Source organism: Eleutherodactylus coqui, chromosome 3, assembly GCF_035609145.1.
Source record: "Eleutherodactylus coqui strain aEleCoq1 chromosome 3, aEleCoq1.hap1, whole genome shotgun sequence".
Classification (NCBI taxonomy): Eukaryota; Metazoa; Chordata; class Amphibia; order Anura; family Eleutherodactylidae; genus Eleutherodactylus; species Eleutherodactylus coqui.
Window position 1 is genome coordinate 207,172,301 of NC_089839.1, and position 23,209 is coordinate 207,195,509.

Here is a 23,209-nt window from a genome sequence, read left to right on the forward strand (position 1 = left end):
ATTCGTGTTCCTGCACTAATCTCATAATAACGCATGTTCCCGGAGTCTGAGCGCCTTCTCTCGTCCTCACAATGGAGCAGCCATTTCCATCCAGCCAGTGCAGGGTTAAAGATTAGTGAAATCCGCGCTCCGTAAACATGTCTGCCTAGAACAATGGCTTATTGCTGGAACTGATAAATTACTGCCAATTAGTTACCCTCCCAATTATGAGGATCTATCTGCCAATGTCTGCTGTCCACACATCAATATAAAGTGCTTAATAAGCGTGTGCGACTGGAACACACATACGTCTCACTGGCAGACCGCGCAAAAACAGAATGAATGGAAATTGTAGCGGTCGCTGTACATTAATATTCAGTGCGCACACCGCCAGTACAAGGGTCATTAACGAGAGACCAACTGGGGTCTTATAATAATCTCATCACAGCACATATCATGCCTTTTACTATACTCCAGTCACACCCAAAGCTGCATTCTACAGGCTGCTACTAGGAATCCATCAGCACTGTGCTGACAGACCCCACTGCCCCATAAAGGACCAAAATGTATGTATGGAAAATATGAAAGGAGGGCGGCAGCGTGACCTTCTACCACAGATGGGTAACATTGTCCGCTTCAGCTACCACATTTCTACCAGTTACTACGCTAGCGATGTGCCGCAGTGTGCGCTGCGGAATATGGCGCAAATAACAGCACTTTCCCAGGGAGCGCTGTACGCCATTATATTAGTGAACAAGCATATTAACGGTCCACTTATTGGGGGCTATGCTCAGGTGAGGGTCCGAGCTGAACATTACAGGAAAGATGGTGTCTCGTTAACGTTTCGCAACATTGTAAAAACGTATACATCAAGATTTATTTTTTGCTAGTAATAAAACCTGATTAGACCATTAAATTCAGACACCCCCCCCCCCACCCCAGAGCAGACCCCTCAAGTCATTCAGACCTCCCAGAGCAGACCTCTCAAGTCATTCAGACCTCCCAGAGCAGACCCCTCAACTCATTCAGACCTCCCAGACAACATCCCTAAATTCATAGAGACATCAGAATTCATTCAGACCCTTGACAAGCTGGCTGACCTCATTGAGACCCCTGAGCTCATTCAGAGCCCCAGACCAGACCCCTGAACTCATTTAGACACCAGACCAGACTCCTAAACTCCTACAGACCTGTAGATCAGACCCCTGAACTCATTCAGAACCAAATACCAGACTACTGAACTCATTCAGACCCCAGATCAGACTCCTAAAATGAATCAGGCAATAGACCAGCCCCTAAAATTAGTCATATTCCCCCCATATGAGACCCCTAAACTCAATCATACCCTAGAAGAGAAAAAAAAAGGAAAAAGACATACCATTCTCATCGCCAGCACTTAAAACACAATGCCACTGGCCAGGATCAAACCCCAGGGTGCCAGGCCCTGACAGTAGTTTCGCTAGATGCATTGGGAGATACATTGCCCTCCTCCAGTACAGTCTAGGAGGTCTAGATACCTGGCGTCCCCCATCCAGATTTGGAGTGCCTCAGTTTGCCACTTTAATACCCCTCTTCTAAATAGACACTGAAGCAGCAGGGAGTGCAGGTAGATGTAGGGTCATTTAGCATGAAAGTTAACAACAAGCCAGCGGAATTGTGAATGCAGCTTCGGATGTAAATAGAGTATATGTTCTCTGTGCTGGGGCTTGTAGTGCCTCAACAACTTAATATTACAAAGGAAGCTATGCAAGTAGAAAACCAAATGTTCACTGCCAGGGATGCCATGGCATGAGTGCCCCCCTTGCCCTGCTTTGGCTGTGTAGGGCACGATTGGAGCAGTCATTTCATAGTTGGCTTGGCAGGCCGCCGTGCCCTCCCTCGCCAGCTCTGATTGAGGCTTCATCCAGATGTCCTGTGCCCCCTCCTCCACTGATCATAATGCAGATCCTGCCAGTACCGTCCCTGTGTTTTCTCATTGCCCAGTGCAGACAGATGGCCAAGAGGTGTTATGTGCGACACAGCCCAGAGCCGTATACTCACCTCCCGCCTCCTGTCGCCCCCTCTCTGATTGCACCCCCCTGCATCACTGCTCACTGATTGCTTCAAGGTTGTTAAGAAGGGGATAGAGCGCGGTCTCCTGCCCCCCTGGGTGCCCGTGTGTTCTGCGGGGAACACGTGTGTATTTTACGTAGATGACCACAGATCCGTTATCCGAGCGCGCCTTGTGGAAAACACTCATTTCTACCTACAAGCCTCATTCTCATCCTCTAGGAAGACATGGGCTATGTTTACGTCTTGAGCCGCCAAATGAGCGGTTTATTTTAATGATTACGGCGGTACCGAAGTCGTCTCTCCGTGACCGGCTCTAAGAAAGATCCCTGCTCTGCTGTCCCTGTTTACTCTTTGTGAAAACGTTTCACTTGTCATTACCCTTCCTCCATTGTGAAAGCTTCATAAACTGCGTACGTGCAACAGAAGGCGCCGCCGGTGTGTATCTACACAGAGAGACTTGAGACATACTTGTTTTCTTTACTCTTATACTCTAGTTACATCCAAAGCTGAACTTACACTTCTTCACTTCTCCTCTTGGCTTTGAAGTGGCCGTTTACACCAAGAGCTTCAGCGGATTACATATCTTTAGAGCGATCAGGTCTTCATTTTCTTCATACAGAGCTCCAAATTGCCTGCACAGACTAAAGGTTTATTCACACGGGCGTATTTGCGCAGCGTATTACCTGCACAAGTTTATGCCGTGAATAGAACCTATTTATTTTAATGGGTTCGTTCACTTGAGCATATTTTTTCAGTTGATGAAAAAATATGCGGCATGACCTATCTTGATGCATATTATGTAACAGAAGCTCATTGAAATCAATGCGCGTGCATAAATATACACGTAATATCACATTCGCTGCGTATTTACACACAAATCAGAGTGCTCATAAATACACTGCATATTTAAAAAGAAAACCTCAAGGAAACAGCATATTTCAGCCCATAAATACACTGCGTATTCATGGACCGAAATACGCATACGCCCGTGTGAATGCACCCATATAGTTACATGTTAAAACTGCCTACCTGTAGCCACCACTAGGGGGAGCTCCTAGTATACAGATGTATACAGCCACCATTGGGAAGCTCACCACATACTGATAAATACAGCCACCTCTAGGGGGAGTTCAAACATCCTGTGACAGTTTGTTAAATTTGTTGCATATTGTGCCAGGGAAATACAAAAAAGCGAAGCAAAAGCAGACTTGAATTGTGCTTCTTAGGATAAATCAGCCTACAAACTGCAAAATAATGAAAAAGTTGCAAATTGCACCTAAAAAGGTGTAAACCAAATAATAAATCACTCCTATGTCCGATGCAGGAGATTTGCACCTCTGTATCCGGTAAATTGAGCTCCGGCCATTATAAGGATCAGCATATTGTTGTGAACTTATTTAGGTTTAAAGAAAAAAAACAGTGGTAGTCGTGGCTGGACATTACCTTTAAGACTCTTAGTGGCTCACTGTCTTGTTTGAAGTAGCTCCTGGGTTTCCAGCAATGGTGACACTACAACTCCCATAATGCAGTGTGAGGTCTCACCTGAGTTGTTAGAGGTGTCAATCAACACTATAGTGACAAACTCCAGCTGACAGAACTGTGAATGCAGCTCTGAAGGTGACTAGAGCACAAGACGTGGTGTAACAGCAGAGTTAAAAATGAAACGGTGTGCTGTCAAAATCATGTGAGAGACCACAATCCTGATTCTCCCACTGATCCGTTCTGGGGTCACCTGTGTTGACCTTTTATGAGAAGTTCCCCCTGGTTTGATGCTCCCTCCAAAGTCTCGGCAGTGCATTGGGCACCGTGTCCAGACAGTTGGCTACGGAGAGCAGATGGCGCCTGTCTGGATGGATGTCCAAGGCTCACAGAATGACGGGGGTGTGCGGTCTGACATCGACGCAGCTTAGGAGCATTTTCCTTTGTACTGTGCACTGCGCCAATCTGTAGAGAAAAATACAGATGGAAGTTTGTAACCATCGTTGGGTGACCTGTGCCGGCAGGACTGTCACATGACTTTCATGCCAGTTTTCCTTTTTTTACCTCTTACAAGTCAGTGATCACAATTTCCTTCAGTTCTGTGCGGTGCGACCAACGTGCGTGTCCTAATAACGAGAGTCTAAGCATTCACCTTCAGATCTCGGACGTGACCTACATTGCTCAGGGTTCAGGCACGTTCTGATCCTAATGATCTGCACTACGGGATGCCATCACATGACTGGCAGCCGCAGGCTCCTTGTGGGGTAAATCTATGTCATTATGATTCCATCTGATGGAATGTTCTGTCCTGGGGATGTGACAATCATATAATTAGACTTTGGCCGATGTTACTGCAGAGTAGTGACAGGTTGATGCCGAACAGCAGCAAACCTAACAAAAAATAAAAAGTATATGAACCCCTCCAGGATGAGATTGCCCATAATTATGTGTCCACTGAGTCAGAATATAACTACTATAATACTGCCCTCCATATACTAGAATATAGCTACTATAATGCTGCCCCTACGTACAAGAATAAAACTACTATAATACTGCCCCCTATGTACAAGAATACAACTACTATAATACTGCCTTCTATATACAAGAATACAACTGCTATAATACTGCCTCCTATGTACAGGAATATAACTACTATAATACTGCCCTCTATGTACAAGAATATAACAACTATAATACTGCCCCCTATGTACAAGAATATAACTACTATAATACTGCTCCCTATATACAAGAATACAACTACTATAATACTGCCCCCTATATACAAGAATACAACTACTATAATACTGCCTCCTATGTACAGGAATATAACTACTATAATACTGCCTCCTATGTACAAGAAGATAATTACTATAATACTGCCCCCTATGTACAAGAATAGAACTACTATAATACTGCCTCCTATATACAAGAATATAACTACTATAAAACTGTCCCCCTATGTACTAGAATATAACTACTATAATACTGTTCCTATGTACAAGGATATAACTACTATAATACTGCCCCCTATGTACAAGAATATAACTACTATAATACTGCCCCCTTTGTACAAGAATATAACTACTGTAATACTGCCTCCTATGTACAAGAATATAACTACTATAATACTGCTCCTATGTACAACAATATAACTACTATAATACTGCCCCCTATGTACAAGAATTAAACTACTATAATATTGCCCCAATGTACAACAATATAACTACAATAATACTGCCCCCTATGTACAAGAATATAACTACTGTAATACTGCCCCCTATGTACAAGAATATAACTACTGTAATACTGCCCCCTATGTACAAGAATATAACTACTATAATACTGCCCCCTATGTACAAGAATATAACTACTATAATACTGCCCCCTATGTACAAGAATATAACTACTATAATACTGCCCCCTATGTACAAGAATATAACTACTATAATACTGCCCCCTATGTACAAGAATATAACTACTATAATACTGCCCCCTATGTACAAGAATATAACTATTATAATACTGCTGCCTATGTACAAGAATATAATTACTATAATACTACTCCCCATGTACAAGAATATAACTACTATAATACTACCTCCTATGTACAAGAATATAACTCCTATAATACCTCTCCCTATGTAGAAGAATATAATTACTATAATACTGCCTCCTATGTACAAGAATATAATTACTATAATACTGCCCCCTATGTACAAGAATATAACTACTATAATACTGCCCCCTATGTACAAGAATATAACTACTATAATACTGCCTCCTATGTACAAGAATATAACTACTATAATATTGCCCCAATGTACAAGAATATAACTACTATAATATTGCCCCAATGTACAACAATATAACTACTATAATACTGCCCCTATGTACAAGAATATAACTACTATAATACTGCCCCCTATGTACAACAATATAACTACTATAATACTGCCTCCTATGTACAAGAATATAACTACTATAATACTGCCGCCTTATGTACAAGAATATAACTACTATAATACTGCCCCCTATGTACAAGAATATAACTACTATAATACTGCCCCCTATGTACAAGAATATAACTACTATAATACTGCCCCCTATGTACAAGAATATAACTACTATAATACTGCCCCCTATGTACACGAATATAACTACTATAATACTGCTCCTATGTACAAGAATATAACTACTATAATACTGCTCCTATGTACAAGAATATAACTACTATAATACTGCCCCCTATGTACAAGAATATAACTACTATAATACTGCCTCCTATGTACAAGAATATAACTACTATAATACTGCCGCCTTATGTACAAGAATATAACTACTATAATACTGCTCCTATGTACAAGAATATAACTACTATAATACTGCCCACATGTACAAGAATATAACTACTATAATACTGCCCCCTATGTACAAGAATATAACTACTATAATACTGCCCCCTATGTACAAGAATATAACTACTATAATACTGCCCCCTATACTAGATCATGTGATGTTTGTTATTCTCAAGAGTTTCTATATTCTAGTGAAGATTATTATTTGTGCCGTGTTCTTATTATTCCCCTTTAAGAAGTATTTGCCCCCTCCTCTCGTGATCCCGTGGCTGTAAATCTTTGCCATTCTCCATACAGAAATGTAAATATCCCGCGGCGGCCGCTTCCATATTTGCTTTCCTGACCGCCTGAGTAATGTGCAATTGCGCAAATTTAACTTTCCAGTAAGCAAAGTGCGGTCGCTCAAGAAAAGAATTTGTCAGCCTCGTCCTTGGCGATGACCTTGGGGCCGAGTTCACCTGGAAGTTGGTAGCAGGGAGCGCGGAGCGTGTGATTTGCAGTCTGAGCGAGTGTGCGGCGTGAGGTGCGTCGCTCTCAGATACACAGCGCACGTGCTCGGGGAGAGGCGCACGGCGAGGTTTTTCTGCTGGTTAATAGGTTTGTGTGTTGACGAATGATCTTCATCAAATGAGAGTCTTTATAATGTTTGATATAATGTCAGGTTTCATTACGCTGCGGGGCGAGGAGAGGAGAGGGGGGAGGGGAGGAGGGGGAGACGGTGCACGAATAGGGGGATGAATGACTGGAATAGCAATGGAATGGAGAGACAGAGATGAAGCGAGACTCTGCAGCCTGGAAGACGCGATGATCTGTTACTGTCAGCGCACGGACGAACGCCGTTATAGAAATATGTCTGCGTTGCGTCCATTGGGGGGGGTGTTATATCATCAGTGGTATGGTTCAGGGTAAGGGTCCTCGTTCCAGCCCCTCTCCTCCACTCACTGGTGCGGATACATTGTAACAACACAGGAGGAGGGGAACAATGGCAAGGAGCTTTCAGCAGCACAGAGGATGTCAGGAGATGAGAGTGTTGCTCCTTTGGGAGGACACAGACTAAGGCCATATTTACATGGGCGCGACACCCTGTCCGTGCGATGTGCGAGACGCTGCACATTGTCAGTTCTATGCTTGTATTTTGGTCGTATGAAAATAGGATCTGCCTCAGTTTCCCCCCCCTTACACTATCGGTGCGAGAGGAAAATCGCCCATGTAAATTAACACATTGAACACAAGGGGTTAATACAATGCTCAAAGTCACAGAACTCGCAGTCTATCCTCAGCCCTAAGGCTCCATTCACACAAGCGTGCTTATATGGCTAATTTAGCCGCAATAAAAAATTGCGACCATGGACGATTATTAGCCACATAAAAACGTCTGCTCGGAGAGGATAGGACTTGAGCAGCCAAATACGCCGGGCGATGTTTTGACATGTCCGGATAAGATAGGCCTTGCTCTATCGATTGGCCGCGATCAGCTGGCGGCTCCCATAGGCTTTTATGAGAGCTGCCAGCAAAGGGAGGGGGAGAGAGTTTAACAGCGGCTAGCACTACTAAACTACATCAGCTGGCTCTATGTAGACAGTAGAAGGATTTTTGAAGATTACTCCCAATGGAAGTAATTCCGGGCTGCATATTGCGGGTGTATATACGCCGTACTCGGCTGTGAGAATAAGCGAGAAAATGCTTTTTCTCGTTCATGCCATTTTCAGACACAATGCGGGCGGCCGAAAATCGTAACGCTTGTGTGAAAGAGGCCTAAAAGTCACATACTGCAAGAAGCACAGAGGATGTCAGGAGAGGAGACTGACAATTTAATGGGAGGTCACAGGCTGAGACTGGCATAGAGGAAGGAACGCAGTCCAGGCAGCACAGAGGATTTCAGGAGAGCAATGTGCTAATCTTGGGGGGTTGGATGAGTGTTTCATAGTGCATGGGGGGGGGGGGGGGGGTCCCCAGCAGCACAGATAAGTGTACTGGTCTTATGGAGGTCCCAGGCTGAGTTACATAGTGGTGACATTGAGGTCCCCCAGCAGCACAGAGTATTTCAGAACTATTGGAGTAAGTTTCTTACATCACCTCTTTCCCCTCCATTTCTCTCATCTTTTATAGGAAGGAGATATTGAATATTACGACTCCAAGGCGGACACAGAATACGTGAGTACCCCGGCGCCTCCTGCTGATCTGCGGTGCCGTGTCGCCCCCTGTTCTGCGCTCACTGTCTCTTCCTGTTTTCAGGACGACCCTGAGGGCGAGGAGGAAACCCACGAGCCGGCAAACTCCCTGAAACTGGAATTCTCCGATGATCCTAACTTTAAGACTAAAGTGAATTACTCGTACACGGCGGTGCAGATCCCGACCGACATCTACAAGGGCTGTGAGTATCCAGCACGGTGTAATGATAGCCGCTAGGGCATGCTGGGAGTTGTGGTTTGCTAACAGCCAGAGGGTGGCAGGCTGTAGTTTACTATCCCACCAGCAGTAACAAACTGACCCTGCGAACAGGAGCATCGTGAAAAATGGTGGCAATTTTCTAATACACTTTGGCAATTTCTTGCTGCGTCCACCTTCCCTACACAGCGTGTAACGTGACAAAATGTATCTAATACATGCGTAGTATGGATTTAATCATTTGCATGCATTTCGCACCGATGAAGGGAAACGGCACGTGGCAAGAAAAAAATCCAATTATTTAGTCACGTTAAACCGACCGACAAAATTCACGCCGGCTCAATACAGGAACACCTTGCGCAAAACTCTTGTAACTTATTAAAAAGTTGGAACTGATAAATGTGCTGTACGCCGATTAAGCCACACCCCTTAAAATTGCTGGACCAGGCGTAAACCGGAATGAAACAGGCGCAAAAATATAATGGATCAGGTCAAAACTAGAAAAAGAATAAAAATGGCGCAAAGCAAATGCTCAATCAGCTGCTTTGTGTTTCAGTCGTTCCCATTTCCAAGATGTATGCTTGCTGTCATTGAATGGGAACCATTTATAACCTTTCATCATTCATATCTTAAAGGGGTTGCACCACCAAAGATTGCAGGATAGGAAATGAATGTCTGATAACACTTCCTGCTGACCCCGGTCCCCCCATATGCAGACCCCTGCTTATCCTGGTCACCCCGATGTGGAACCCTGCTGACCACAGTCTCTCCTATGCAGACTTCTACTTACCTCGGTCACCACTATGCAAAACCCTGCTGACCCTACTCCCCCCCCTCCTGCTGAGCCTGGTCACTCCAATGCAAAGCCCTGCTGACCCTACCACCCCCGCTGAGCCTGGTCACTCCAATGCAAAGCCCTGCTGACCCCGGTCACCCCTATGCAGACTTCTGCAGTCCCTTGCTAACCTTACTCACTTCTATGCAGACAATCGTTACCCCTATGCAGACTCTTGCTGACCCCTGTCACCCATATGCAGACCCCTGCTTATCCTGGTCACCCTGATGTGGACCCCTGCTGACCACAGTCCCCCCTATGCAGACTTCTACTGACCTCGGTCACCATTATGCAAACCCCTGATGACCCCACTCACCCCTCTGCTGAGCCTGGTCACCCGAATGTAGAGCCCTGCTGACCCCGGTCACCCCTATGCAGACTCCTGCAGTCCCTTGCTGACCCTAATTGCCTCTATGCAGACCCCGGTCTCCACTATGCAGATCCCTGCTGAGTCTAGTCACCCCTATGACAAGCCCTGCTGACCCCAGGCACTCCTATGCAGACACATGCTGACCCTGGTCACCCCTATGCTGACCCCTCTCTTTGCTATCCCATTTCTCCGCAGCTACTGTCATCCTGAATGAGTTGAACTGGACGGACGCCTTAGAAAATGTCTTCATCCAGAATCGCCAGGAGGACCCCACGTTGCTGTGGCAGGTGTTTGGCAGCGCCACCGGTGTGACCCGATACTATCCAGGTAAGAGCTGCGATGTGTAACCTGTGATCAAATCCATCCACCAGACCTGACAGCTGATTGGTGGATAGATTCATGTATAGCTGGGGAAGTATGGAGGGGACTCTAACTGCTGTCTGTAACTGCAGCCACCCCATGGAGGGCGCCCAGCAAGATCGACCTGTATGACGTCCGCAGGAGGCCGTGGTGAGTACAGCTGGGCCATCACATGTCATCCCTACTAATAGATTGTGTTTCATTACCACACTTTTTCCAATACGTCTGCTTCATGTCAGTGAATGGAAACATTTGGGTATGTGCACACAGGCGTATTCCACTTCAGAGAAGTCCAGCATGAACCTGCTTCATAGACTGCATAAGGCCGCCTGCACACGAGCGTTCCGGATTCCGCTAGCGGATTTTCACGCGCGTATGGTACCTAAATGTGCTTGCGGATAGGTGCGGATGCGTGAAAAATCCCGCGCGGATATACGCGGATGTGTTGCGGAAAAAAACGCGCAGAAAAACTAGCAGACACCCCTTATTATAAACCCAACCCCTAGAGAACTGCCCATTCCTTGGAAAACAGCTTAAAAACCAACACCCAGACTCCGTTTTGTCCCTCTTGCTTGTGCGAGCACCGTTAAATTATTCTGGCAACATGCTTTCACCCGGTGAGCAGATGTCTTTGTGGGCATGGTTGATCCATGTAACTTTTTTCAGGCGCTTCTCCAGCGTGACTTTATTTCAGTCACTGCAAAAAAATTCACAAGAGGAATTCATTACTACAGATTTTGCATTCTTACATCCTGCATTGGCAAGAAATACTACCTATCTCCCTCTACAAATTTGCCTGTGAAGCTCTGCTGTGTGTTGGGACGCCTCCTACAGTTCCTACTTCCTGTAGTCATAGCAACCAGTGACTCCATCTGCAGCTGCACTGCGGATGTACTGCGTGAAAAAACGCACCCATTCACTTGTATTGGAGGCTTCACACGCAGAATCCGACCCAAATTAGAACAGGTCGCAGATTTTTTCACGCGCGTGAAAAAACGCGATACAAATCTGTCCGCCTGGGGACAACTGCGGATCCTCATAGGAGTATATTGGCTGCGGTCTGGGGCAGATAATGTGCCTAAAATAACGCGCTGGAAATTCCGTTCGTGTACAGGCACCCTAAGTCACGGATTTCTGCTCCATATTTCCACATATACCGTGTTTCCCTGAAAATAATACACTGTATTATATCAATTTTTGCCCCACAAGAGGCACTAGGTCTTATTTTCGGGAATGTCTTGTTATACTGACCTAGCAGCTTTGGTCCAGGTGTCTCCAGCTGTTTTCCAGAGCTCCGTTGTGGTTCCAGCAGTCCTTGGCAGCCAACAAAAGATCACTTCCTGGTTATTCGATTTATAAATCCCAGCTCCACAAAGCGATGGCTGTGATTGGTTCATTGAGTGCTGTTTTGATTGGCTGAGCCGTGCTCGAGAACCAATCACAGCCATAGCGTTGTGGATGCGAGACTTATGAATTGGCTGAACCGCGGCTCAACCAATTCATAAATTCCGCTTCAATAATGTGATGGCTATTGATTGGCTCTTCGAGCGCCGTGGCTCAGCCAGTCAATACAGCGCTCGAGGAACCAATTTTTTTTTCATGTAATGTAACTAGGGCTTATTTTTGGGATAAGGCTTCTATTTCAAGCCTCCTCGAAAATCCTGAAAAATCAGGCTAAGGCTTATTTTCGGGGTAGGTCTTATTTCCGGGGGAAAAGGGTAGTTGCAACTAACCCAAACGCAGAAAAAGCCTATTTCACTTGAGCAGATCCACGTGTGGCTTCTGAGTCAAGAAGAGACGTCATTTCTTTTAGCCACGACACAGATTTGAAATCTGCATGCTAAAAAATCTGCGCCATAGTTGATTCAAATAAATGAAATAAATAAATTTTTTTGTGCAAATTTGATGTAGAATTATTGCAGATTGCACATCAAAATTGCTGAAAAGTCCACTGTGTGAACATGAACTTTTTCGAAAACCCATCCTGACCTAATGCTTTGCACAGCTGAGGGCTTGTTACAATGTATCCAGTCCAGACAATCCTCTGTGAGGTGAACACATCAGCAGCACAAAGCTCTCTCCTGTGGCGATAGTTTGTTGCAATGTATTCATGCAGGCAACTTGTATGAGTGTGGGGTCCTGGGATGTTTACATCCAGAGGGTTGTCTGCACTACATACATTGCACGGACCCCTTAAGACCCATTTACACGGAACGATGATCGCTCAAACGGTAGTTTGGGTGACAGCTTTGAGCGATCATCTTTGCATAACTAAGTAGCTAATTCGCTACTAAAGAGTTAATGCAGGCGGAGCGGGATACCGCCACGATAGCTCCGAGAACAAAGCAGCTGTTTTGAATATGTAAACAGCTGCATTGTTCTCTGAGCTTTCAGCTGGTGTCTCGCTGAGCACTGCCAGCGGGATACCAGCTCAAAGAATGCTATCAGCGCCGCCTACTGAGAAAATCAGTGTGCGACGCTGATAAGAGTCACCAGTAAATTCTAGCTCGCTAGAAATCACCAATGAACAAATAGTGCGTGAACGTGAGCGATAATCGTTGTGTCTAAATGGGCCTTTACCTGTGAGCAGGAGGAGGTCTGAGCCGTTTATGCAACCTATGTATGTAAAGCAGAATGTTTCCATTTACTGACAGCAAGCAGAGGTTTCTGGTCCTGAATTCAAATGCAACGTACATTAGGAAGCTATCATACTTTTTATATTATACGTGATCGGGCTTATCATGTATTTATGGCGTCACTTGTCAGGCGTCCCGGCTGTAGGAGGACATTAGAGTGTTTGTGCTGCCTAGTTGATACATTTGTTGCAGTGTTGTCTCTGTAGCCACACCCCTTTCCTTTAGAAAATGGCACAATGTCCTGATAGATTTGTCCAGGTGTCCTACAGTAGATGCCCGTCCCTCCGTGTGACTACCACTCTCTTCATCTGTCTCTGTCAGCCACTTGCTGTCTCTCCCGCCTCTGTCTGTGACTCTCACCCTTATCTCTCTCTCCGTTGGCCGCTCACTGTCTTGTCTCTATCACATGCCTGTTTATGACTCTCACTCTATGGCTGATCACTGTCTCTTTCCTCCTTCCTGTCTCTGTGACAATCACTCTCATCAACGGTTGGACGCTCACTGTCTCTTCCCTCTTTCCTGTCTCTGTGACTATCACTCTCATCATCTGTTGGACGCTCACTGTCTCTTCCCTCTCTCCTGTCTCTGTGACTATCACTCATCATCTGTCAGACACTTGCTGTCTCTTCCCTCTTTCTTGTCTCTGTAGCTATCACTCTCATCATCTGTCAGACATTTGCTGTCTCTTCCCTCTTTCTTATCTCTGTGACTATCACTCTCATCAACTGTTGGACGCTCGCTGTCTCTTCCCTTTTTCCTGTCTCTGTGACTGTCACTCTCATCATCTGTTGGGCGCTCGCTGTCTCTTCCCTCTCTCCTACTTCTATCTGACTCTCATACTTATCGTCTCTCTGTCGGCCTCTTGCTGTCTTTTCTCTCTATCCCATCTGTTTGTGACTCTCCCTCTCATCGTCTGTCTGTCAGCTGCTTGCTTTCTCTCCCCTCTCTGCCACCTCTGTCTGTGACTATCATCTCACCATCTGTCTCCCTCGGCTGCTTGCTGTCTCTTCCCTCTCTCCCATCTCTCGCTGCTTCTATCATACTTATTGTCGGAGACTCGCACTCTCCTCAGTCTTTTCTGCATGCGCCCGTGACCGTCTGTCTCTGTCTGTGACTACCACTCTCATTGCCTGTCTGTGACTACCACTCTCATTGCCTGTCTCTGTCTGTGACTACCACTCTCATTGCCTGTCTCTGTCTGTGACTACCACTCTCATTGCCTGTCTCTGTCTGTGACTACCACTCTCATTGCCTGTCTCTGTCTGTGACTACCACTCTCATTGCCTGTCTCTGTCTGTGACTACCACTCTCATTGCCTGTCTCTGTCTGTGACTACCACTCTCATTGCCTGTCTGTGACTACCACTCTCATTGCCTGTCTGTGACTACCACTCTCATTGCCTGTCTGTGACTACCACTCTCATTGCCTGTCTGTGACTACCACTCTCATTGCCTGTCTGTGACTACCACTCTCATCGTCTGTCTCTGTGACTTCTATCATCTGTCGGCTGCTCTGTCTGTTTCCTCTCTCCTGTCTCTGTTTGTGACTATCACTGTCATTGTCTGTCTCTGTCTGTGACTGTCTCATCGTCTGTCGGCCGCTCGCTGTCTCTTCCCTCTCTCCCACCTCTGAGCACCCCTGTCCAATTTTCATTTCACGCATCATCGCCGCTGGAAAATGCCTCCAATAACAACGCAGGCACCTGGAGGCGCTCGTGTGTACATTGTTATGTATATGTTCTGCCGCGCCGTCTTCGTGTTTTTATTAGAAGAGTGCGATTAAGTTAATAAACACTTAGCGATGTTTGTCGGGGGAGGGGTGTAAGACAGATGAGTGGCGCCAATGTGGCAGAAATTGTGCTAAGTTCGCCATCGTTATCATCTGACAAACACTGACTGAAGGGGCGTGGCTTAAGAACCTCGATATTCGGAGGTGTCCCCTATCCACACCCTGTAAATGGCTGCATGTGCGACGGACGTACACGATGCTGCACATTATATCGGGAATGTAGCGGTTATTGCCATTTTTACAACAGCATAACAAACGATCGCAGTAATATAGATACGTGACGCCAAACAATCAGAAGAGATTTACAGAAGGTTGTACCGCGGAATCATTATACGGTTATTCCGGCCGTGTTATTGCATCCGTCCCGGGGGAGTCACAGTTATAATTAGGCTGTTTTACATCTTAGTCGCTGCGAATCTCGCCTTAAAGTGAGACTTACCCCGCCGTCCGTGTTCTGCACAGGTGCAATCACTGTTAGCTGTGTTAGGGTATGCTTATATGTAGCGAACACGGTGCAGATTTTCCGACGCAGAAAATTCCGTGGCGAGATCCGGAGCTTTTCCGAATAAGGGAGAGTCAAAATCCTAACCATCGGCGCGTGATTTAAATAGAAATCCGTTGCGTTTCCACAGCGGATTTCAGCAGCCACAGCGCTCCCCCTCACCTCCAAAGTCTTTGCACTGTCAGCGCTTCCTTCACCCGGCGGCCTCTAATGATTGTAGCGCTGCTGGTTCGGTGATTTCTATTTCAATTACGCACCAATGATGTGTCTCTTATGCGCAAATGTTCTGAATCTTGCCATGGAATTTTCCGCAACGGAAAATCCGCAGCATTTTTGCTACATGTAAACATACGCTTAGCTCCAGACCTCAGGATCACTGGCCCTTTAAGACCTCATCATGTGGTTTCCGTAATTCTAAACGATCGTCTTTGTATCATTATGTGATCTGTGTCTTTCAGGTACATCCAGGGAGCGTCCTCGCCGAAAGACATGGTGATCATAGTGGATGTGTAAGTAACAGAGCCGTCGTCCCACAAAAGGATTAGTGTGACCTCAGCGAGACCATGTTATATCAGTGATGTCATCAGCAGGGGGCGGGGCTGTGACTACCTCTTAGATATGGTATACAGGCTGGTTCTCAGCAGTAATAGATGATGTTACTGTAGTATAAGGGCCACGGATCTCCTGCCTGATCACAATGTAACGCGGCCATGATGTATTGGGGTTGATGTATTTGGGGTGGAGTTGCCCTTTAACATGAGTATGACATCACTGGACTTGTGTTATCATCTGGAAGAATTCCATTGATTTGTTATAAAAGTGATGTTTTTGTTGCGCTGCTCTAAAGTGTCGCTCCTTGCCCCCCCCTTACCCCATGTCATTTCCATGCAGCGTGAATGTCAGGCGTTAACCCCCGGAGCAGACACTCTTCGGCGCTGCGTCCGCTCACCTTCACATATTTCTTTCTGAATCAATTCATCTGTCAATTCCGGTGAGCGGTTGGGTGTCACAACAATCGGCAGCACGCGCCAATAATGTATAAACATCCTGACAGGCCTCACCGCTAAATTATAACGTGCGGCTGCGTAATGTCAGATCCGGAGCGCGGCGGCTGGAATGTAATGAGGCTTTTGTCGTTCAGCTGAGTAATAACGCCGTCATGTAGCGACCGCCATTATAAACTCACCGATGCTGAGTCACTACTGATGATATACACAAGTCAACTCATCATTCGTAGCGACTGCGTCCTCCCACAATTCCATGCGTTGCACTATGTGGGAGGAGCCTATAGCTCTTGGGCCTTTTGGTTGATGAATAGAATGCCAGTGCTACAGTGGAGACTGACACCTACACAGGGAGAGTAATTGAGTCTTATACGTGCTGCATATATACCACTGTGTACGATGCCTGTATACCATTCAGTAGGTGACTATATATGTGTTTACAGAAGCGGCAGTGTGAGCGGTCTCACCCTGAAGCTTATGAAGACGTCGGTCATGGAGATGTTAGATACTCTGTCTGACGATGACTATGTGACTGTGGCTTCAGTAAGTGTCCCCACATTCTCTGCAGATTATCGCATCCCGCATGATGTGCTGCAGGCGGAGTGCAGCTGTATATGGTGCTAAAGTGACTGCATACATCATCAGAATATGCTTTGTCCGCAGTTTCATGAGAAGGCGGAGCCTGTGTCCTGCTTCCGGCAGCTGGTCCAGGCCAATGTGAGGAATAAAAAGGTGATCAAAGAAGCCGTGCAGGACATGGTGGCGCGAGGAACGACGGACTACAAGGCCGGGTTTGAATACGCCTTCAGCCAGCTACAGAATGTGAGTTACAGAAACAAAAAATATGCAGCTTTTCAATTCACCAGAAACCATTGAGGTCCAGGGTACCGCAGACATGACACTGATCGGTACAGAGTATCACGATCACCAGCAGGTGTCACTGTGATGTGCAGTACTCTACTATCACCAGCAGGTGTCACTATCACGTGCAGTACATCACGATGACCAGCAAGTGTCACTGTCATGTGCAGTATGTCTCTATAACCAGCAGGTGTCCCTATAACCAGCAGGTGTCTCTATCACCAGCAAGTGTCACTATCACTAGCAGGTGTCACTATCATGTGCAGTACATTACTATCACCAGCAGGTGTCACTATCATGTGCAGTACATTATTATCACTAGCCGGTGTCACTATCATGTGCAGTACATTACTATTGTCAGCAGGTGTCACTATCATGTGCAGTACATTACTATCACCAGCAGGTGTCACTATCATGTGCAGTACATTATTATCACTAGCCGGTGTCACTATCATGTGCAGTACATTACTATTGTCAGCAGGTGTCACTATCATGTGCAGTACATTACTATCACCAGCAGGTGTCACTGTCACATGCAGTACATCACGATCACCAGCACGTGTCACTGTCATGTGCAGTATGCCTCTAAAACCAGTAGGTGTCATTATCATGTGCAGTACCTTACGATCTCCAGCAGGTGTCACTATCACTAGCAGGTGTCACTATGATGTGCAGTGCATCCCTATCAGTAGCAGGTGTCATTATCACCAGCATGTGTCACTGTCATGTGTAGTAGATCACTATCACCAGCAAGTGTCACTAACATGTGCAGTATGTCACTATCACCAGCAGGTGTCACTATCACCAGTAGGTGTCACTATCATCAGCAAGTGTCACTATTGTGTGTAGTACATCACTATCACCAGCAAGTGTCACTATCGTGTGCAGTACATCCCTATCACCAGCAAGTGTCACTAACGTGCAGTATGTCACTATCACCAGCAGGTGTCACTATCGTGTGCAGTACATCACTATCACCAGCATGTGTCACTGTCATGTGTAGTAGATCACTATCAGCAGCAGGTGTCCCTATCACCAGCAAGTGTCACTATCACGTGTAGTACATCACTATCACCAGCAAGTGTCACTATCGTGTGCAGTACCTCACTATCATCAGCAAGTGTCACTATCGTGTGCAGTACATCACTATCACCAGCAGGTTTCACTATCAAGTGCAGTACATGACTATCACCAGCAGGTGTCCCTATCACCAGCAAGTGTCACTATCATGTGCAGTAGATCACTATCACCAGCAGGTTTCACTATCATGTGCAGTGCATGACTATCACCAGCAGGTGTCGCTGTCATGTGCAGTAGATCCCTATCACCAGCATGTTTCACTATCATGTGCAGTGCATCACTATCACCAGCAGGTGTCACTGTCATGTGCAGTGCATCACTATCACCAGCAGGTGTCACTGTCATGTGCAGTAGAGATGAGCGAGCACCAAAATGCTCGGGTGCTCGTTACTCGGAACGAACTTTTCGCGATGCTCGAGGGTTCGTTTCGAATAACGAACCCCATTGAAGTCAATGAGCGACCCGAGCATTTTTGTATTTCGCCAATGCTCGCTAAGGTTTTCATGTGTCAAAATCTGGGCAATTCAAGAAAGTGATGGGAACGACACAGCAACGGATAGGGCAGGCGAGGGGCTACATGTTGGGCTGCATCTCAAGTTCACAGGTCCCACTATTAAGCCACAATAGCAGCAAGAGTGGGCCCCCCCCCCCTCCCAACAATTTTTACTTCTGAAAAGCCCTCATTAGCATGGCATACCTTAGCTAAGCACCACACTAGCTACAACAAAGCACAATCGCTGCCTGCATGACACTCCGCTGCCACTTCTCCTGGGTTACATGCTGACCAACCACCCCCCCTCCCCCCCACAGCGCACACCAAAGTGTCCCTGCGCAGCCTTCAGCTGCCCTCATGCCACACCACCCTCATGTCTATTTAGAAGTGCGTCTGCCATGAGGAGGAACCGCAGGCACACACTGCAGAGGGGTTGGCACGGCTAGGCAGCGACCCTCTTTAAAAGGGGCGGGGCGATAGCCCACAATGCTGTACAGAAGCAATGAGAAATCCAATCCTGTGCCACCGCCATCAGGAGCTGCACACGTGGGCATAGCAATGGGGAACCTATGTGCCACACACTATTCATTCTGTCAAGGTGTCTGCATGCCCCAGTCAGACTGGTAATATGTACCTTAACAGTAACCGCGTTGGTGGTAATGTGGTGGTGACTGCGGACCTAGTAGCGCGGTTTTATTTTGTTGGTTTTCGGAATGTGGCCAGGATTAAGTGGGCCGTGGCGGGGGGATGGTGGGGGGGCTCTCTTGTAGTGTCGGTAAAGGTGAAATTCTTGGACTGCCACCAGACGAACCAATGCAAAGGCATTTGCCAAGAATGTTTTCCCTGTTGGAGGAGGAGGGGGATGTTTTTGAGGCACTACGTGTCCTCTCCACGTGTCCGTGGTTATATGCACCTTAACAGTAACCACGTTGGTGGTAATGTGGTGGTGACTGCGGACCTAGTAGCGCGGTTTTATGTTGTTGGTTTTCGGAATGCGGCCAGGATTAAGTGGGCCGTGGCGGGGGGATGGTGGGGGGGCTCTCTTGTAGTGTCGGTAAAGGTGAAATTCTTGGACTGCCACCAGACGAACCAATGCAAAGGCATTTGCCAAGAATGTTTTCCCTGTTGGAGGAGGAGGGGGATGTTTTTGAGGCACTACGTGTCCGTGATTATATGCACCTTAACAGTAACCGCGTTGGTGGGAAATGGCCTCGCCGCCATCATGTCTTTGGGAAGCCTCTGTTTCCACACCCCAGAGACATACCATTAGCAGCGGTATAGGCAGAGCCCATAATTCGTAACATTTCAGCCGTAGCATTAGGACAGGCCCCACTAACATATCACTAGCAGCATTATAGCGGGAGCACAGTCTTCGTTCCATGTCAGCAATAGTAGCACTCAAGACAGGCCCCAGTAACAATTCCGAAGCAGCAGTATAGTGGGAACGCAGTCTTCGTTCCATGTCAGCAATAGTAGCACTCAAGACAGGCCCCAGTAACAATTCCGAAGCAGCAGTATAGCGGGAGCGCAGTCTTCGTTCCATGTCAGCAATAGTAGCACTCAAGACAGGCCCCAGTAACAATTCTGAAGCAGCAGTATAGTGGGAGCGCAGTCTTAGTTCCATTTCAGTAGCTGCAGTATAGCCAAGGCCCAAGTTACATTTATGTAGCTAAAGTGTAGGCCAACCCCACACACACTTCTGTACCATGAGTGCAGGCGAAGAACATACAAATTGCTATGATTACACTGTAGGCGAGGGCCCCAAAACATTGGTGTACCAACAGTACTAATGTACCTCAGTAAAAATTGGCCATGCCCAACCAAGATGGCAGGTGAAACCCATTAATCGCTTTGGTTAATGTGGCTTAAGTGGTAACTAGGCCTGGAGGCAGCCCAGTTTAACGAAAAATTGGTTCAAGTTAAAGTTTCAACGCTTTTAAGAGCATTGAAACATATAAAAATTGTTTAGAAAAATTAGATGAGTGAGCCTTGTGGCCCTAAGAAAAATTGCCCGCTCAGCGTGATTACGTGAGGTTTCAGGAGGAGGAGCAGGAGGAGGATGAGGAATATTAGACACAGATTGATGAAGCAGAAATGTCCCCGTTTTGGATGGTGAGAGAGAACGTAGCTTCCATCCGCGGGTGCAGCCTACGTATTGCTTACGTATCGCTGCTGTCCGCTGGTGGAGAACAGAAGTCTGGCGAAATCCAGCCTTTGTTCATCTTGATGAGTGTTAGCCTGTCGGCACTGTCGGTTGACAGGCGGGTACGCTTATCTGTGATGATTCCCCCAGCCACACTAAACACCCTCTCCGACAAGACGCTAGCCGCAGGACAAGCAAGCACCTCCAGGGCATACAGCGCTAGTTCAGGCCACGTGTCCAGCTTCGACACCCAGTAGTTGTAGGGGGCAGAGGCGTCACCGAGGATGGTCGTGCGATCGGCTACGTACTCCCTCACCATCCTTTTACAGTGGTCCCGCCGACTCAGCCTTGACTGGGGAGCGGTGACACAGTCTTGCTGGGGAGCCATAAAGCTGGCAAAGGCCCTTAAAGACTGTTGCACTGCCTGGGCTGTACATGCTGCTCGATCTACGCACCTCTCCTGCTACCTGGCCCTCGGAACTGCGCCTTCTGCCACTACCGCTGTCGGATGGGAATTTTACCATCAGCTTGTCCGCCAGGGTCCTGTGGTATAGCAACACTCTCGAACCCCTTTCCTCTTCGGGAATGAGAGTGGAAAGGTTCTCCTTATAGCGTGGGTCGAGCAGTGTGTACACCCAGTAATCCGTAGTGGCCAGAATGCGTTGAGTGCGAGGGTCACGAGAAAGGCATCCTAACATGAAGTCAGCCATGTGTGCCAGGGTACCTGTACGCAACACATGGCTGTCCGCACTAGGAAGATCACTTTCAGGATCCTCCTCCTCCTCCTCCTCCTCCTCCTCCTCAGGCCATACACGCTGAAATGATGACAGGCAAGCAGCATGGGTACGGTCAGCAGTGGGCCAAGCTGTCTCTTCCCCCTCCTCCTCATCCTCCTCATGCTCCTCCTCCTCCTCCTCCTGAACGCGCTGAGATATAGACAGGAGGGTGCTCTGACTATCCAGCGACATACTGTCTTCCCCCGGCTCGGTTTCCGAGCGCAAAGCGGCTGCCTTTATGGTTTGCAGGGAAGTTCTCAAGATGCATAGCAGAGGAATGGTGACGCTAATGATTGCAGCATCGCCGCTCACCACCTGGGTAGACTGCTCAAAGTTTCGAAGGACCTGGCAGATGTCTGCCAACCAGGCCCACTCTTCTGAAAAGAATTGAGGAGGCTGACTCCCACTGCGCCGCCCATGTTGGAGTTGGTATTCCACTATAGCTCTACGCTGCTCATAGAGCCTGGCCAACATGTGGAGCGTAGAGTTCCACCGTGTGGGCACGTCGCACAGCAGTCGGTGCACTGGCAGATTAAAGCGATGTTGCAGGGTGCGCAGGGTGGCAGCGTCCGTGTGGGACTTGCGGAAATGTGCGCAGAGCCGGCGCACCTTTACGAGCAGGTCTGACAAGCGTGGGTAGCTTTTCAGAAAGCGCTGAACCACCAAATTAAAGACGTGGGCCAGGCATGGCACGTGCGTGAGGCTGCAGAGCCGCCACCAGGTTACAGCCGTTGTCACACACGACCATGCCCGGTTGGAGGCTCAGCGGCGCAAGCCAACGGTCGGTCTGCTCTGTCAGACCCTGCAGCAGTTCGTGGGCCGTGTGCCTCCTATCTCCTAAGCTGAGTAGTTTCAGCACGGCCTGCTGACGCTTGCCCACCGCTGTGCTGTCACGCTGCGCGACACCGACTGCTGGCGACGTCCTGCTGCTGCTGACACATCTAGATTGCGAGACAGAGGTTGAGGAGGAGGAGGAGGGTGCTTTAGTGGAGGAAGCATACACCCCCGCAGATACCACCACCGAGCTGGGGCCCGCAATTCTGGGGGTGGGTAGGACGTGAGCGGTCCCAGGCTCTGACTCTGTCCCAGCCTCCACTAAATTCACCCAATGTGCCGTCAGGGAGATGTAGTGGCCCTGCCCGCCTGTGCTTGTCCACGTGTCCGTAGTTAAGTGGACCTTGCCACTAACCGCATTGGTGAGGGCGCGTACAATGTTGCGGGAGACGTGGTCGTGCAGGCCTGGGACGGCACATCGGGAAAAGTAGTGGCGACTGGGAACTGAGTAGCGCGGGGCCGCCGCCGCCATCATAGCTTTAAAGGACTCCGTTTCCACAACCCTATACGGCAGCATCTCAAGGCTGATAAATTTGGCTATGTGGACGGTTAACGATTGAGCGTGCGGGTGCGTGGCGGCGTACTTGCGCTCCAACAGTTGCGCTAGCGACGGCTGGACGGTGCGGTGCGAGACATTGCTGGATTGGGCCGAGGACAGCGGAGGTGAGGGTGTGGGTGCAGGCCATGAGACGGTTGTGCCTGTGTCCTGAGAGGGGGGTTATATCTCAGTGGCAGGTTGGGGCACAGGGGGAGAGGCAGCGGTGCAAACCGGAG

General features: G+C 47.6%; 1 protein-coding gene across 2 annotated transcripts in view; it reads left to right on the top strand.

The window, feature by feature from the left end:
* Positions 1-23,209, top strand: part of CACNA2D2 (calcium voltage-gated channel auxiliary subunit alpha2delta 2) — a 209,450-nt gene that overhangs the window by 151,292 nt on the left and 34,949 nt on the right. For both annotated transcript variants that reach the window (XM_066596905.1, XM_066596906.1), the window contains exons 5-11: positions 8,475-8,519; positions 8,601-8,739; positions 10,154-10,285; positions 10,411-10,468; positions 15,703-15,753; positions 16,692-16,791; positions 16,912-17,070. In XM_066596905.1, the coding sequence (XP_066453002.1) occupies positions 8,475-8,519; positions 8,601-8,739; positions 10,154-10,285; positions 10,411-10,468; positions 15,703-15,753; positions 16,692-16,791; positions 16,912-17,070 (684 nt within the window). The remainder of the gene's footprint in view (positions 1-8,474; positions 8,520-8,600; positions 8,740-10,153; positions 10,286-10,410; positions 10,469-15,702; positions 15,754-16,691; positions 16,792-16,911; positions 17,071-23,209) is intronic.